Here is a 13,761-nt window from a genome sequence, read left to right as displayed (position 1 = left end):
CGAAGCACGAGCCATTCACGTGCTAGAGGATAAGGATGGTTAATGGCCTGGCATGGCATTTTACGATTTATTTATTTACATTCTGGGTCCACCTATTTAGACTAGGCTTCTGTTCTCTTTTGGTACACGTGGAAATTAAACGTAAAAAGAGTTAAATAAAATCTCTCACTTCAGTAAATACTAAAGTATGCAGTGAAGTCAAAAAGCAAAAGCAAACCTATTTTTATAGATAAAATTAGTTATTTCTTTAATCTATTTTTTAATTAATTAAATGTTAAAAATAGTAAATTTATTAAAAGTGACCATTTTTTTCTTCGTTAAATTTTTAACAGTCACACACACAAGAAGATAAATGATAGTAGAGATTTATATATCCTTTTTTTTTATTATCTTTATAATTGAAGCTGATGAATAAAATTTTAAGGAAATCTCTTTTTATTGTACTCCCCTCTGCTTTGCTTAACTGCTCAGTCTCGTATATTAACAGAGCTTCCACAAGAAGTTGCACAGCAAACTTGGTATTTTCAGCTTTGAGGTGAGTTGACATTTGTGGCACTAAAATGTGACGAAATCCACGTGTGAGTCCTACGTGGGGTCCTCGTAGGATGAAGTTAGAAATATAATTGATGAGAAAAATGGTCGAGTTATCAGATGAGGGGAATCTAGTAAAGATGCCCTGTTTGAAAGGTCAAGCTATTGGTCAAGAATGGGAGGGTTTAAAGGGCACATGGATTGGTCCCTAGTTTCATGATTAGGACACCAGCTCTGTTTTGCAGCAGCAATTTGGCTATTAATTATACGGAGAGTCTTTTCACCCTTGAGTTTGTGTTTGTTATGAAAGAAAGGGAGATAATCATATGAATTAAGAGAAGGAAAAAGAAAAGAAGAAGAAGAAGAAGAAAAGGAAGCAGAGAACAGAACTGTCTATAGGCTTTAAATGTTTTAGAGAGAGATTAATGGAAGATCTAAAAGTAGTCACCAGAGAGTACCCAGCAGCTGATTGCAAGCTATGTGAAGCTGAAGAGTGAATTGAAGTTCTCCTCCATGTTGTGCAGCAGTCTGTGAGCGAGGGAGTGAAGTCTCAAAAAAAGTCTTCGCCTTCATTTTGGATGAACAAAACTCGTCTTATAATAATGACTGTCGGCCCACTCTCTCGCACTTCATGGGACTCACAAGAGAGGAAATTATTGGAGTAGTTAGGCAGAGAAGATCCTTGAGATAGAGAACCGGCCTCAATATGGCAACTTCTGATATTGATAGAGATGAAGATATCCACAATAAGAAGGGAATGCAACTATCCCAATTGATGGGTGACGGACCCCAGAACAAACCTCATACTTGTCGAGAAAAAAAATTAAAGTAAAGTCTTAAAGCATACAAAAATTTAACAAAGAACATAGCTTAGAGGAAGCGTGTGCAAACACAAAGGTTCCAGCGCTCAACATCTTTGTCACGGCCTCTAATGATTCGGATGCCACAATTCTTAGTGAACCCTAAGAAAGCTGGAACAAGAAAAAGCGACTGCACTGGATGAGTCAATGATGATTGCTATAAGATCTTCCCTATCGAAACCTAACGAGAGGGAAGAGGAAGAGTCTCCCCAAATCGAAAACTCACATAGATGAGATAAAACTAGTTAATTAAAAAAATTTAAAACTTTTAAGCCATCTGTTATTGTAGCCTAAGCAACGAGTTTAAGGCCTTCTAACCACCCAACCATTGGTTGGGCTAACATGGATTAAATAGAGAGACAAAAGAGTCATCTTCCTATCTTATACAACCCATTCTATTGATCAATAAGGGAGTTACGGCCAACACCGAGGAAGAGGAGAAGATATGAAAGAGATGGAGAGAAAGAGAGAGTATCATAACAAGAGGACATGAAATCCATTCTCTTGACCTAGCCAAGTCGGCTAGGGAAAGGAGAAGGAGAAAAAATGGCCGACGACAACAGTGGGTGAGAGATAAAGGGATGGAAAACTCAAGCATCGCTGAGTAATCCTCAGTGGCCCTCGAGAGGGATGTACCGTTTTTTTCAAACCATAAAAAAAATTTCATTAAATTTCAGAAAACACTTTGACAATCAAACGACAAATACAAGTGGATGTATTCTAATGATCTGTTCACAAATGTATCATGAGAGCCCAACGTGTTTGGTGAATTGATTTTGACCTATTTAGACATAAAATGACTGTTTATGGCGTGATATAACGTTTAAGCCTTCCCACACATTGCAACACCGTTTAATACGATTAAAACGGATATGGATCTTAAAATTGACGTCCATTTATTAGATGCACCGTATCCGTATGTAACGTTTGGCATCACTAAGATATCAAATGAAGCTCTTAAATACACCCCACGCCCTCCACTGTACTATTTTTGGCATGCAGAATTTAGTAAAAAGTATTCAGACAACCCCAATTCTAGCCGAGCTTTGAACGCTGGAGTGCTCTAGAACCGGCTATTGCCGGTAAAAGGGGCGTGGATTAATCGTTAACGCAGAGTGGTGTTATATAAGCGCCAGCTCGCACTTAATTATTTAAAACGTATGGTCCAAATCGGCCGTCCACGTATACAATAGGGAGAATAGACGGTGGTCTGGATATCCGCATAAGAAAACTTCCTGCGAGGCTTCTCGCACACGCGAGGGGGCGGGCGCTTGGATCCTTTCGGTTGTACAAAAGCCCATTTCTTTCCCTCTATTTACGTTTAAACACCAAGTCCACCTAGGCAGGGTTATTATGGTAAAAGAGCGGTTAAGAGGGGCATAATGGGAAGCGCATGTTTAATAAAGCCGTGAGCCCGTTCCTGCTTCCAGTGCCTGCCTGCCTGCCTTCCTGTCTTCCTTCTTCCTCCTCTTGCTCCTTTCTTCCTTCCTTCTCAAAACTGCTACCGTTTTTGGATCTCTTTTACTATTATTCGTATAGATTTCTCGAGTGTTTGGTGTAATCTTTGCAGCATACGTATCTAGAAAGAGAGGAAGAGCTGTGGTGTTACTTGGAGTGCGCCATTGATGCGTGGTTTGTTGGAGAGCCATGCGATTTCGCCAGAGATCTCTGCGTCGAGCCATCCGCGAATCCCCTCGGCATTTGATATGATGAGGTTTTGCTTAGATCCCTCTTCTTCTTATCTCTGTCTCTGCGATCTAATCTCGAAGGTTTTCAACTTTGTTTGAGAAGGAGATGGCTGTGCCTCCTCCTGAGGCATGGATCGACTTCGTTGGGTATGGTGCCAGCAAGGTCTCAGAGGAAGCGCTGGGGTTTGCGTCCTTGCAGTTACTGGCTCGGCTTCCTGTCTTGTTTGATCCGATCGTGTTTTTACGACTCTAGAATTTTGTTGTTGTTGTTGTTGCTATTGGTACGAAAAAAAAATGTTTTTTACGAGATATTCGATCTTTTCTTCTGTTTCCGGGCTAGTGGTTTCACAATTACGTTTTCTTTTTAACTTTGTTTCCGAGATCAGCAGAGTTATGGTGATTAATCGTGTTCTTCTCCTTAGTTTCAAAGTTATCGGATCACATATTGGCTGGACTTTTGGGCGTTTCCAGTTCGGATATTGCTGGATTATGCGTTATTTTGGAATTCGGAATGTTTGATTTCTTGTGCCATATGTGATCTTGGGTAGTCTATCGTTGTGTTCTCCTGATTTCGATCTTCTATCGGGAAGGTTACCTTCTTGCTTCATCAGAAAAAGAGAGCCTTTGTCTCATTCTTATCATCTTCTGTTAATTTTTCTCTTTGGCCGGCGTTTTGTTCTTTCCTCTGCTTTCTTTCCTTGGGTAGTTTCTCCCCGGATTTAGTCTCTATTTATTCTTCATTCGCTGATGCTTTCGGGCTGTTCCGGCTCCTACCTCTCTTTGTCGCTGTGTTATTAGTTCGTCGTCTTTAATCTCCAGGTCGAAGGTTCCTCTGGTTTTCTCTTTCTTTTGCTCGATCTTCTGTGGATTTCAGTAAGAAGAGAGGTTCTAGATTCGGCTTCATTTTGTTCGGCTGCCATCGGACCCCTTTAACTAGTTCAGTTCTTCGCTGTTGTTTCTCTAAGAATAAAAGATGAGACTATATCTTTTCCCAAATTCGATTGATAGATCTTATTTTGCTCCTTTTGGTGTTCAAGTTCTAAGCAAGATCTAAGTTTGATACGTTACTGAGTTCCCCTCTGTGCTGGTCTTTTGATACACAGATACCAGAGAGTGAGCCCAGAGTTCCTACCTCTTACCAATGGAAGGAAGCCCACCATCTTGAAAACCTACGAGGGAGACGACGCCGTCAACGCCGCCGCTCTAACCCCCAATTACACCCCCATCGAAGCAAAACCTATCATAAGAGCGCGGTCAACAGCGACGGCGTCGGCCAACCCATCCTCGACGAGAGACCTGCACTTCTCCCTCCCCTGCGCCGAGAACCCAACGCCCATCGCCCTCTCCGTCTCTACGACTACCCTGCAGAACGGCAAACACCATGAGATCAACGGGGGAGGAGGCGATCTACTCCTCCAGTGGGGCCACAACAAGAGGTCACGTCGCTCGCGGTCGGAAATCCGGGCGGCGGGGGGCAACCCATCGCCCACCAACGGGAAACGGACAATTAAGATCCGACGGCAACCGACAGCGGAGAAGGTGATGCCGCCGCCGCCGCCTCCTCCGTGCGGGAGCTACACGAGAGGAGCCAATCTAAGGCCTTCTTTGCCTTCTCGAGATCCGCCTCTCTTCCATCACAGGTCATACTCCCCTCCCCTGGTTCTTATCCTTTTTTTGGCTAAAAGCCCTCCTCTTACGCTGTTATTCCTCTTATGCCCTCATCTTCTACCTTTCCCATGTCATCTCATAAGATTTTTTGTATGTAATTTAGCCCTTATATTTTGTTTACCCATCTCGAATAATGAGAGATTCCCCCTCCCCCCCTCTCTCTATAGTAAACTTTACCCCTTATTTATTTATTTATTTATTTCTTCTCTTTCTCTGTATATAAAGATAACTAACTTCTTCCTCCACTACCGAGCTTTTTATGTGTGGGTTTATAAATACCACCTTCCTTTGTCTTTTTAGTTGGTATCAGAGGTAGCCCACTACTTTAAACTTGGCAACAACAAACCACCAACTCACGCACGCTATTCTCCCACGATCAGGGCCGTCGAAGACCGATCCAGCGGCCATCCTCGATCCGAGAAGCGATCGCCGCCGTCTCCGCCGCAGAGAGCCATGAGCACGGAGGCGAAGCAGCCGCCGCCGCCGGATCTAGAGCCGGCGGCGGAGAAGGCGCACCAGGAGCCGCTGGAGTGGCCGCGGATCTACATCTCCCTCTCGAGGAAGGAGAAGGAGGAGGACTTCCTCGCCATGAAAGGCACCAAGATCCCCCAGCGACCCAAGAAGAGGGCCAAGAACATCGACAAGACCCTTCAAGTACTCTTCTCCTACATTTTTGTCAACTAATTTTCGCAATCTTTTTACTTGATTTTAATCTATTTATTCCCTTGGTTTTTTTTTTTTCTTTTTTCCAGTATTGTTTTCCAGGGATGTGGCTTTCGGATTTAACGAGAGGGCGGTACGAAGTGAGGGAGAAGAAGTGCGTCAAGAAGGTATTAATTTAGATCTAAGATCTAGACTCGCCGTTATCTTCCACGTGGTCTCCGTGATGCGTGCCGCTATAATTAATTCGGTCCCTGGCTCACCTTTTACCATGCCCCAATAATATAAAAGAGTCTAATTATTTAGTTTGGTAGGGTTCTGATTGGAAATTCTCCATTTTCTTTTTGTTTTATGGATGGTGTGCAGAGGAGGAGAGGGTTGAAGGGGATGGAGAGCATCATGGATAGCGATTCGGATTGAGATGGGGTTATTGGAGAATGATGATTAATATAAGGGCCTAAATGGAAAGTCACAAAGAGATAGAGAGGAATCGAGGAAATGGAAGACGGGGGGGAGATTCCCTATTTGGGCCTCCGGTGGTCCGTTGGGTGGAGCTTTGGGTGTGGTTGTCGGTGCTAATCTTATATTTTGGTTTTCTTCTTTCCCTGTGGGCCCTTGTAGTAGTACTACTTACTACCTTTGGGTTGGTTTCTTTTTTTAATATTTATTTCTTCCTTCTTTTTTTCTTCGTTTTTTTCTAAGAGGATTGAGGAGTGAGTGGTTTTGACTTTTGATCCCTCCCTATCCTTCGAGCTGTTAGTGTCATCCATCTCCAGTTCTCATTCTAGAGAAAGAGATGAAATTTCTCTGGGTTACATACAATTTATCGTCTATATTTTGGACGAAATTTTCGTAATTACAAACATAGTTAACATAATTAAATAATTTAAATAGCTTAGCTTTTGTTTTATATATAAGATGGTTTTCAAGTTAATTGTATTTTGACCTTCTCAAATAAAAAAATTAAATTAAATTAAAACTATTTAAAGTTATCACTAAGTCTGCTCCTTTAGTATCTCATTAAAGTTAAAAGATTGACTAATTTAATAGACGAATAAAAATGTAATTGTATCTTTCCCCTTTCTTTTGTGTCAGTGATCTTTATGTCAACTTCTTTATATTTTAAATTTTAAATTTTAAATTAATCTACTTTTAATTATTATAAAATTCACTTCTAACAAAAAAGAAAAAGAAAAAATAAGAGTATTTTTGTCGATCTAAATTTTGAGAAGATGAACGTAATTTGGAGTAATAATAAAGATGGTCAAAATATAATTCACCCTAGTAATTATTAAAGTAGAGCGTATATTAGGGTCACATTTATTTCCATTACAACTGGATGAAGAACATATGGCAGATAGAAAAGTAGAGAAAAGAAACAGAAAAGGAGAATAAATATATATATATATATATATATATTGCTTTCGTTTGAATATAACAGATAAATTAAGTCATTTTTCCTCGCATTCTCTCATCCCAAGTATGATGTTAACCCAAATTTCTTTCTTCTGAGGTGTTGCAGACTCTACCCTCAGCTGCAGTACATTCCTACTGAATATGCTGCAGAAGATCCACATATGTGGATATTTACCGTATCTACCAGAGATTCTGAAGAAATTGAAGACGACGTTCATTTGACAGGCTAATAACAATAAACTCGGAAATTTGGGCGTTTTTTTGTAAATTTCGTCTATTGAAAGAGACGGCCTTCGGCCTGAGGACTTTTGGTCTCTATTTCTAGCACTCATCGTCCGTGTTGCACGTTACAAGTTGGTACTCACATAACCTAGAATAGATTCTCGGTGGACTTGGATAACTTATTAATTCTGCAGATAAGTGGGGACTTATTCCACCTAGTTTGGCAGGTCCTGGATACACCTATAGGTTTGGATAAATAAATGGCTTTGACTAGCATAATTTTGTTGCTGTAATAACTTATAGATGGAATGAGAAGGATTTCCTACAAGGGGAAAAGGTCAAATTTTTTGAGAAAGAGAAAATTCATCATGGCTTCTGTGGTGTTAGCTAAGCATCATCAATCTAGTGGGGGTGGTAAAAAGAAGACCAATTTTAAAAGGAGGGACCACTCGGTTGATGTGAACCTTCAACCAGCTTACTGAGGTTCGATAAAGTCTTGCGAAAATTATTATTATTTTTTTATAAAAGAAAATATCTGGATAACTATTTATCTCATCAGGATATCCACGAGTTATCCTCGATAGGGTTCTGCGTCATTGTAGCAAATCCGAACTCGCTTTTCTTTTCTGTTCGCGATTCACGGGGTCGATGAGATCGCCTCTCACATGCCACGCGTGCCTTCTAATGCAATACAACTTGAAAAAGATAACGTATTGGATATACAAATTCTGTTGTCCTTTTCTCCTCATCAAATCCTCCACCAGGAACAAATACTAGATATTATAACAATTTAAGAAAATATATATATATATATATTTTTAGTTTATTATAATCGTATTATCAAGACATGTTTTAGTTTATATTCACTTAAATAGTGTGTAAATGGCATGGAATAGAGGGTGAGATATAGAGACAGAAGGCTTTGTTTGTGAACAAAATAATCTCATTTTTCTCATGAATGAGAACTGGAGATCTGTACAAAAGGCTCCATCCACTTAACCCAAAGAAGAGAGAGGGGGGTAAAAGAAACAAAATTAAAAACCCTAACAAGAGGTAAGCTATTACTCTTTTCCTTTGTTCTGCTGCTCTACTAATTTATCCTCCTCTTGTCTTTTCTCCCTATCAATCGGAATCGCTGTCGACGCTCTCCATCCCCTTCAGCCCTCTCCTCTTCTGCAAAAGGGAAAGAAGTCGAAGAAATTAACAACATTTCCATTAGGAATCGAATAGATATGTGGGAATTCTTTATATATATATATATATATATATATATAATACCTTCTTGACGCATTTCTTCTCCCTCACTTCGTACCTTCCTCTGGTTAGATCCGAAAGCCACATCCCCGGAAAACAATACTGGAACAAAGAATAAAGGTTAATTATTATGAGAAGAAGAAAAGGGAGCTGCTGTTGTTGTTTTTTTTTCTTTTTTTTTTAAAGGTTTAAAAGGTTGAGATGGAGTACTTGGAGGGTCTTGTCGATGTTCTTGGCCCTCTTCTTGGGTCGCTGGGGGAGCTTGGTGCCCTTCATGGCGAGGAAGTCCTCCTCCTTCTCCTTCCTCGAGAGGGAGACGTAGATCCTCGGCCACTCCAGGTGAGGTTTCTCCGCCGGCGGATCTTGGTCGTGGGGTTGCGGCTTCGGGTCCGGGTTCGCCGACCACTCCGGCGTCGCGCACCCGTTAGCGGACGCCTTACGGGGGTGCTTCTCCGGCGGGGACGGCGGCGATCGCCTCTCGGATCGAGGATGGACGCTGGATCGCTCGTCGACGGCCCTGATCATTCCCGAAACAACCGGTGATGTGATGGTGGAGGTTGAGTCAAAAGAAGGCAACATTTTGATACCGCATGGAAGAGAAGGAAAAAAAACAAAGGGAGGGAGGGGGGGTGGGGAAGAAAGCCGACTACTTATAACCAACGCACACACAGCTGTTTGCTGTTACTATCTCTACACCCAAAAAAGCTCAAATGGCGAAAGAGCGGATTCCCGAAGGAAACAGAGAACTAACTATAAAGGAAAAACAAAAACAAAAGAAAAAAAATATAGCGGAAAGGGGGAATATTGGGGAAGAGTAGGGTGTGAATCGCAAAAAATAAAACAGTAATAGAAAAAAATAAAAATAAAAAACTACAATCTCGAAAGGTGAAAAAAAAAAAAAAGAGATCTAAAGAGTTGTCGCCATCCCAAGCACACAAATACAAAATATTCCAAAAAAAAAAATACACGGAAATCTTGTGAGATGACAGGGGAAAGGTAGAAGACGAGGGCAAAAAAGGAATAAATGGAAAAGAGTAGGGCGTTTTTAGGTTTTGAGTCTAGAGGGTTACAAGGATAGAGGATAAGAACGGAATACCAAGGAAAGGGTTGGAAGGGACTATTATTATTTACCTGTGATGGGGGAGAGCCGGATCTCGAGAAGGCAACGAATGCCTTAGATTGGCTCCTCTCGTGTAGGTCCCGCACGGAGGAGGAGGAGGAGGAGGAGGAGGGGGTGGAGGTGGAGGTGGTGGCGGCATCAGCTTCTCCGCCGTCGATCGCCGTCGGATCTTAATCGTCCGCCGCCTGTTGGTGACGGATGGGTCGTCTCCCGCCGCGCGGCTCTCCGATCGGGAGCCCCGTGACCTCTTGTTGTGGCCCCACTGGAACAGCAAATCCCCTCCTTTTCCTCCACCTCCTCCGTTGATGTCATGGTGTTTGCCGTTCGGCTGGGTGCTCGTAGGGATGGCGGCGAAGGCAGCGGGGGAGGCGGCGATGGGCGTTGGGCTATCGGAGTGGGGGGAGGAGGTCTGGTGGTCTCTACTTGGGGATGGGTTGGTCGATGCCGTCGTTGTCGACCGCGCTCTGATGATGGGCTTTGCTTCGATGGGGGAGTAATTGGGGGCTCGAGTGGCGGCAGCGGCGTTGACGGCGGCGTCTTCCTCGTAGGTCCTCAAGATGGAGGGCTTCCTTCCATTGCTAAGAGGAAGGCAATCCGGACTCATCACTCTCTGGTATCTGTTTACATATATATATATAAAAGAATAAGCCAAGTATAGATGGATCTGGTGAGATATAGATCGTCCTGAAAGAGATAACAAAGGACATGATAGAAGGGCTCAATAAAAATAGCTCCTTTGCATAACAGAGGGTACTTGGAAACCAACATGAGCAAAACAAAAACTCCTTAACAAAATTTGTAGTAGAAGTCCAAAAAAATACAAACAACGAAGAACACAACTAGTTGTCAGAAATTTCGATCCAGAGGATCCCAACTCTACGACAGCTTCAGAAGAAAGACAGCAGAAGCAAAAGATGAGATGGAATGCTGGATTCGAAGGTAAAATACTAACTTCTCGATTAGAACTTGTGAAGCCAAAAGAATCCCTCGTTCTCTTGATACCCAGAAAAGAATTGAACAGAAGAAAGAGGAATTTTTTCACAAAACCAACGAAACAAACCAAAGGGAACTTGCCAGTTCCTCCATGGAATAACTGGGCTAATCCGAGAGGAACAAGCAAGAAAAGAAAGCAAATGGAATCCGAGGCGAAGCCGAGCCGACGACATCAGAAGCCAAACCGATGTCGTCGTCTGACACCCCGTCGTCACCCGAATCCATCGGAGGCGATCTACATCCAGCGGAGAAGGCAAGCCATCTCCAGCCGGAACCGCTCTCCTAAGCGTCCTCTGTTTCCATCAACCTCTTCGGGAAGAAGAAACTTAGCACAAAGAAGAGTCGATCTCGAGCACCGAGACCCTTCGCGAACAAATCGAAGAAACCCAACGAGATTAGAGCTCCGGAGAGCAGAGAGGCAAGAAGAACGATAGGGATCCGAGCAAACCTCATCATATCCAATGCCGTGGGGATCCGCGGAGGGCTCGACGGAGAAATCTCCGGCGGAATCGCATGACTCTCTAAGAACCCACGCATCAATGGCGTGATCGAAACAACACCACAACTCTTTCTATCTCTCCGTATGCAGAAAAGACAACAACAAGCACTCGATAAATCTATACGAAGAAACGAGGAAGAAAAAGAAAGAGCGAAGAAGAAGAAGAAGAAGCGGAAGAAGAAGAAGAAGAAGAAGGTAGAAGAAAGCGAAGGCAATCGGAAACGGGTTCAAGGCTTTATTGAACGGCTCTTCCGACTATACCCCTCCAAAACTTTGTTACCATAATACCCCTCGAAGGCCTCAGGAATGTTTTCGTAAATATAAGAAAAAATAGGGGCTTCTCTGCGAACAAAAAAGATCCAAGGGGCATCTCTCGCTCGCTTGCTTCCTGAGGAAGCCTCGTGTGACGATATTTTCTATGCGGCCCGATTTGCTTGACTTTTCTATGCGGTCGCCTAAATCGCCGTTTGTTAGTTTCGTCTCGATGTGGATGGTTTTATGGGAAAGGATTTCTATTCACGGCGTTTAGATTATAATACCACCCGGATTAGCGATTTTGCACCCCTTCTTTACCGGCAACAGCCGGTTCAGCCGTTCAGGTCTTGTCCGTTCCCGATGCGATTTATGTGAAGCAACGTCGAGATATATATATATATATATATTTTTTTATTTTTATTTTTTTTCCAACAAAAAAAGTTATGGGAGAAATTTAGAAAAAACTCCCTACATTTTGTTTTTATTATTATTGACACCGTATTATGTTAACATATATTATTAGAAATACAAAAAAAAAGCTAGTTTAATTGATGGACTGTTACAATAAAGGTGGGTTAATTATAATAATTGTAATGTCACAATGTAAGTTAACCTAACCTATCTTTTATAGACAACTTTATTGAGAGGTATTATAGTTTTTTATTTTATGAAGTAACAAAATTGTTGTGTTAAATTAAACTTAAGCTATTTTTGGGACAATAAAAAGTAAAATATAGAATTGAGTGATAAATATTTAAAAGTGTTAATGATAATAAAAGAAATAATTAGAGTCTATTTTTACAACTTGAAATATAATATAATAGGCTTAAACAAATTTGAATTAGAACCCAATTGAACTTGGTCAACCTCGAACCAACTTGGTATTAGAACAAGATAAGTTCAAACTAAATAAGCTCTTAGTCGACAAACGAACTGATATATTTGCTAAACTTTTTGGGCCCTTCTTCATGTTTTCTTTTACTCAGGGCTTGTGTTTGTGTCTAATTGCTGGGGATTATTGAGAGTTTAGGTAAACTCATATTTTCATTTTTAATTTCATGTTTTATCAAGTTTGTATGTTTTCGATCTTAATAAACTATCTACCTATAAAAAAATCAAATATTATGAACAAAGCTAAGGTGGTTTATTTGATGTGATGGTGGGCGGAGCCGATTTGGTTGTGAAGTTGATGGAGATTGTGAAATCTATAGGATGAGAGCAAGAGGGATAATAGTGTTGATGATGGCGCCAGGTAAATTTATAATTTAGAAAGAAAGAAGGGGGAGAAGATGGTCGATCCTAAAAAATAAAGGGGATCGATAGTTGAGGAGGGAGGAGCTAGCCGATGGCTAGGGTTTGAGGGATGAGGGAGAAGATGGCCATACCTATTGTACTAGGGGAATCGACAGTCAAGAAGGAAGATAATGGCGTCGATTTGATGACCTTGGATCGGATAAGAAGGTTGAGAAAGATGAGGTACGAAACGATACAAATGTCAATATTCTTTTCTCATTCCAAAATGGTTGCTTTCCATATATTTAGAAACTAACCAAAATTTAAAATAATTTAATTTAACTCTAACATAACTATCTCGGCATCGAACGTTCGAATGTTATTGGATAGACTGCACTCTCATGTTCGGGCGTTTGAACGATGAGCGGCAACCGTTCGAACGTCAAAACCCGAAAGCATTTTTTCATCGGTGGGGTTGTGTCGTTTGAACACCGGGCGACAGTTGTTCAGATGCCAAAACCTGATAACACTTATTCTACGAAGGGCCTCCTACGACGTTTGAACATCGAATTGTTACCTTGTGAACGCCATAGCCTACAACTGCTATTGTTGAAAAAAAAAATTAAATAATAAATTGGTTCAACCCAGTGAACCCAATATCCACTATGAGGTGATCCGATCAGGCTCGAATCACATCATCAAATTCGAGCAAAATATAATTTTGAGTGCATTTAGTTACCGGAAAGTAAAATTTAATAAAATGGCTGACTAACTCTCTTTTTAAGAAAGTTAACATAAAGAAATGGCAAACTTATCTCAGCTCGATCAAGCTCAGGTTATTTACATCATAACTTTTGAATTGAGATAGCTAAATGTGAAGCACTATACGAATTGGAAATCTTCCTTCTCCCACCTGAGAATAATGACATAGTGAATCACATAATTCCAAATGAGATCTATAATTATATTTTAGATGGACCTAGGAAATTAATACCACCTATATGCCAATTAATTATTTGGCCAACTTTAATTCATATACTATCCTATATTCGTCGGAATAATCACACATAAGCATACAAATTTTTTATTCCAATGGGTATGTGAAAAAAATAATAATAATTAAACGTATTCATCCAAGCTATGGATAGCGTCCGAATAGTGAATAGTAATTCTTTGAATTGATGGGTCAGGGAACGGATAAAAATACTTGTCGACTTCCTCTTATTCTCTTGCCACGTCAGCGGGTATAATTAAAAGAAAAGACTAATTAAAAATGATTAACGTAGTTAGATTTATCTCAAAAATGTAATCCACCTATTATGATATCATTCTATGCAGCATAAAAGAGGAGAAAATGGCAAG

At 41.0% G+C, this 13,761-nt stretch overlaps 2 protein-coding genes across 4 annotated transcripts; one reads left to right on the top strand and one right to left on the bottom strand.

Annotated features, from left to right (window-relative positions):
* Positions 1–2,811: 2,811 nt before the first annotated feature.
* Positions 2,812–7,331, top strand: LOC140760855 (uncharacterized). Of its 3 annotated transcripts, none has more exons than XM_073097920.1 (6): positions 2,812–3,105; positions 3,183–3,277; positions 4,183–4,719; positions 5,128–5,401; positions 5,500–5,577; positions 6,930–7,331. In XM_073097920.1, exons 2-6 carry the CDS (start codon positions 3,186–3,188, stop codon positions 6,960–6,962), a joined length of 1,014 nt encoding a protein of 337 aa, XP_072954021.1. In that variant the 5' UTR covers positions 2,812–3,105; positions 3,183–3,185; the 3' UTR covers positions 6,963–7,331. The 3 variants fall into 3 exon arrangements, with proteins under 3 accessions (XP_072954021.1, XP_072954004.1, XP_072954014.1); XM_073097903.1 differs by lacking the exon at positions 6,930–7,331 and adding an exon at positions 5,774–6,270 and having other exon boundaries at positions 2,813–3,105; XM_073097913.1 differs by lacking the exons at positions 3,183–3,277; positions 6,930–7,331 and adding an exon at positions 5,774–6,270 and having other exon boundaries at positions 2,814–3,105.
* A 635-nt stretch (positions 7,332–7,966) lies between these two features.
* On the bottom strand, positions 7,967–11,319 carry LOC140762694 (uncharacterized). Its single transcript, XM_073100598.1, has 5 exons — positions 10,861–11,319; positions 9,431–10,036; positions 8,510–8,816; positions 8,324–8,401; positions 7,967–8,218 (listed from the first exon to the last, which is right to left on the bottom strand). The coding sequence occupies exons 1-5, from the start codon at positions 10,947–10,949 to the stop codon at positions 8,168–8,170; spliced, it is 1,131 nt and encodes a 376-aa protein (XP_072956699.1). The 5' UTR covers positions 10,950–11,319; the 3' UTR covers positions 7,967–8,167.
* Positions 11,320–13,761: the final 2,442 nt, after the last annotated feature.

Source organism: Typha angustifolia, chromosome 1, assembly GCF_048772165.1.
Source record: "Typha angustifolia cultivar Huaian chromosome 1, ASM4877216v1, whole genome shotgun sequence".
Taxonomy (NCBI): Eukaryota; Viridiplantae; Streptophyta; class Magnoliopsida; order Poales; family Typhaceae; genus Typha; species Typha angustifolia.
The sequence above is the reverse complement of the archived record's forward strand: the minus strand, read 5'-3'. Positions and strand labels throughout refer to the sequence as shown.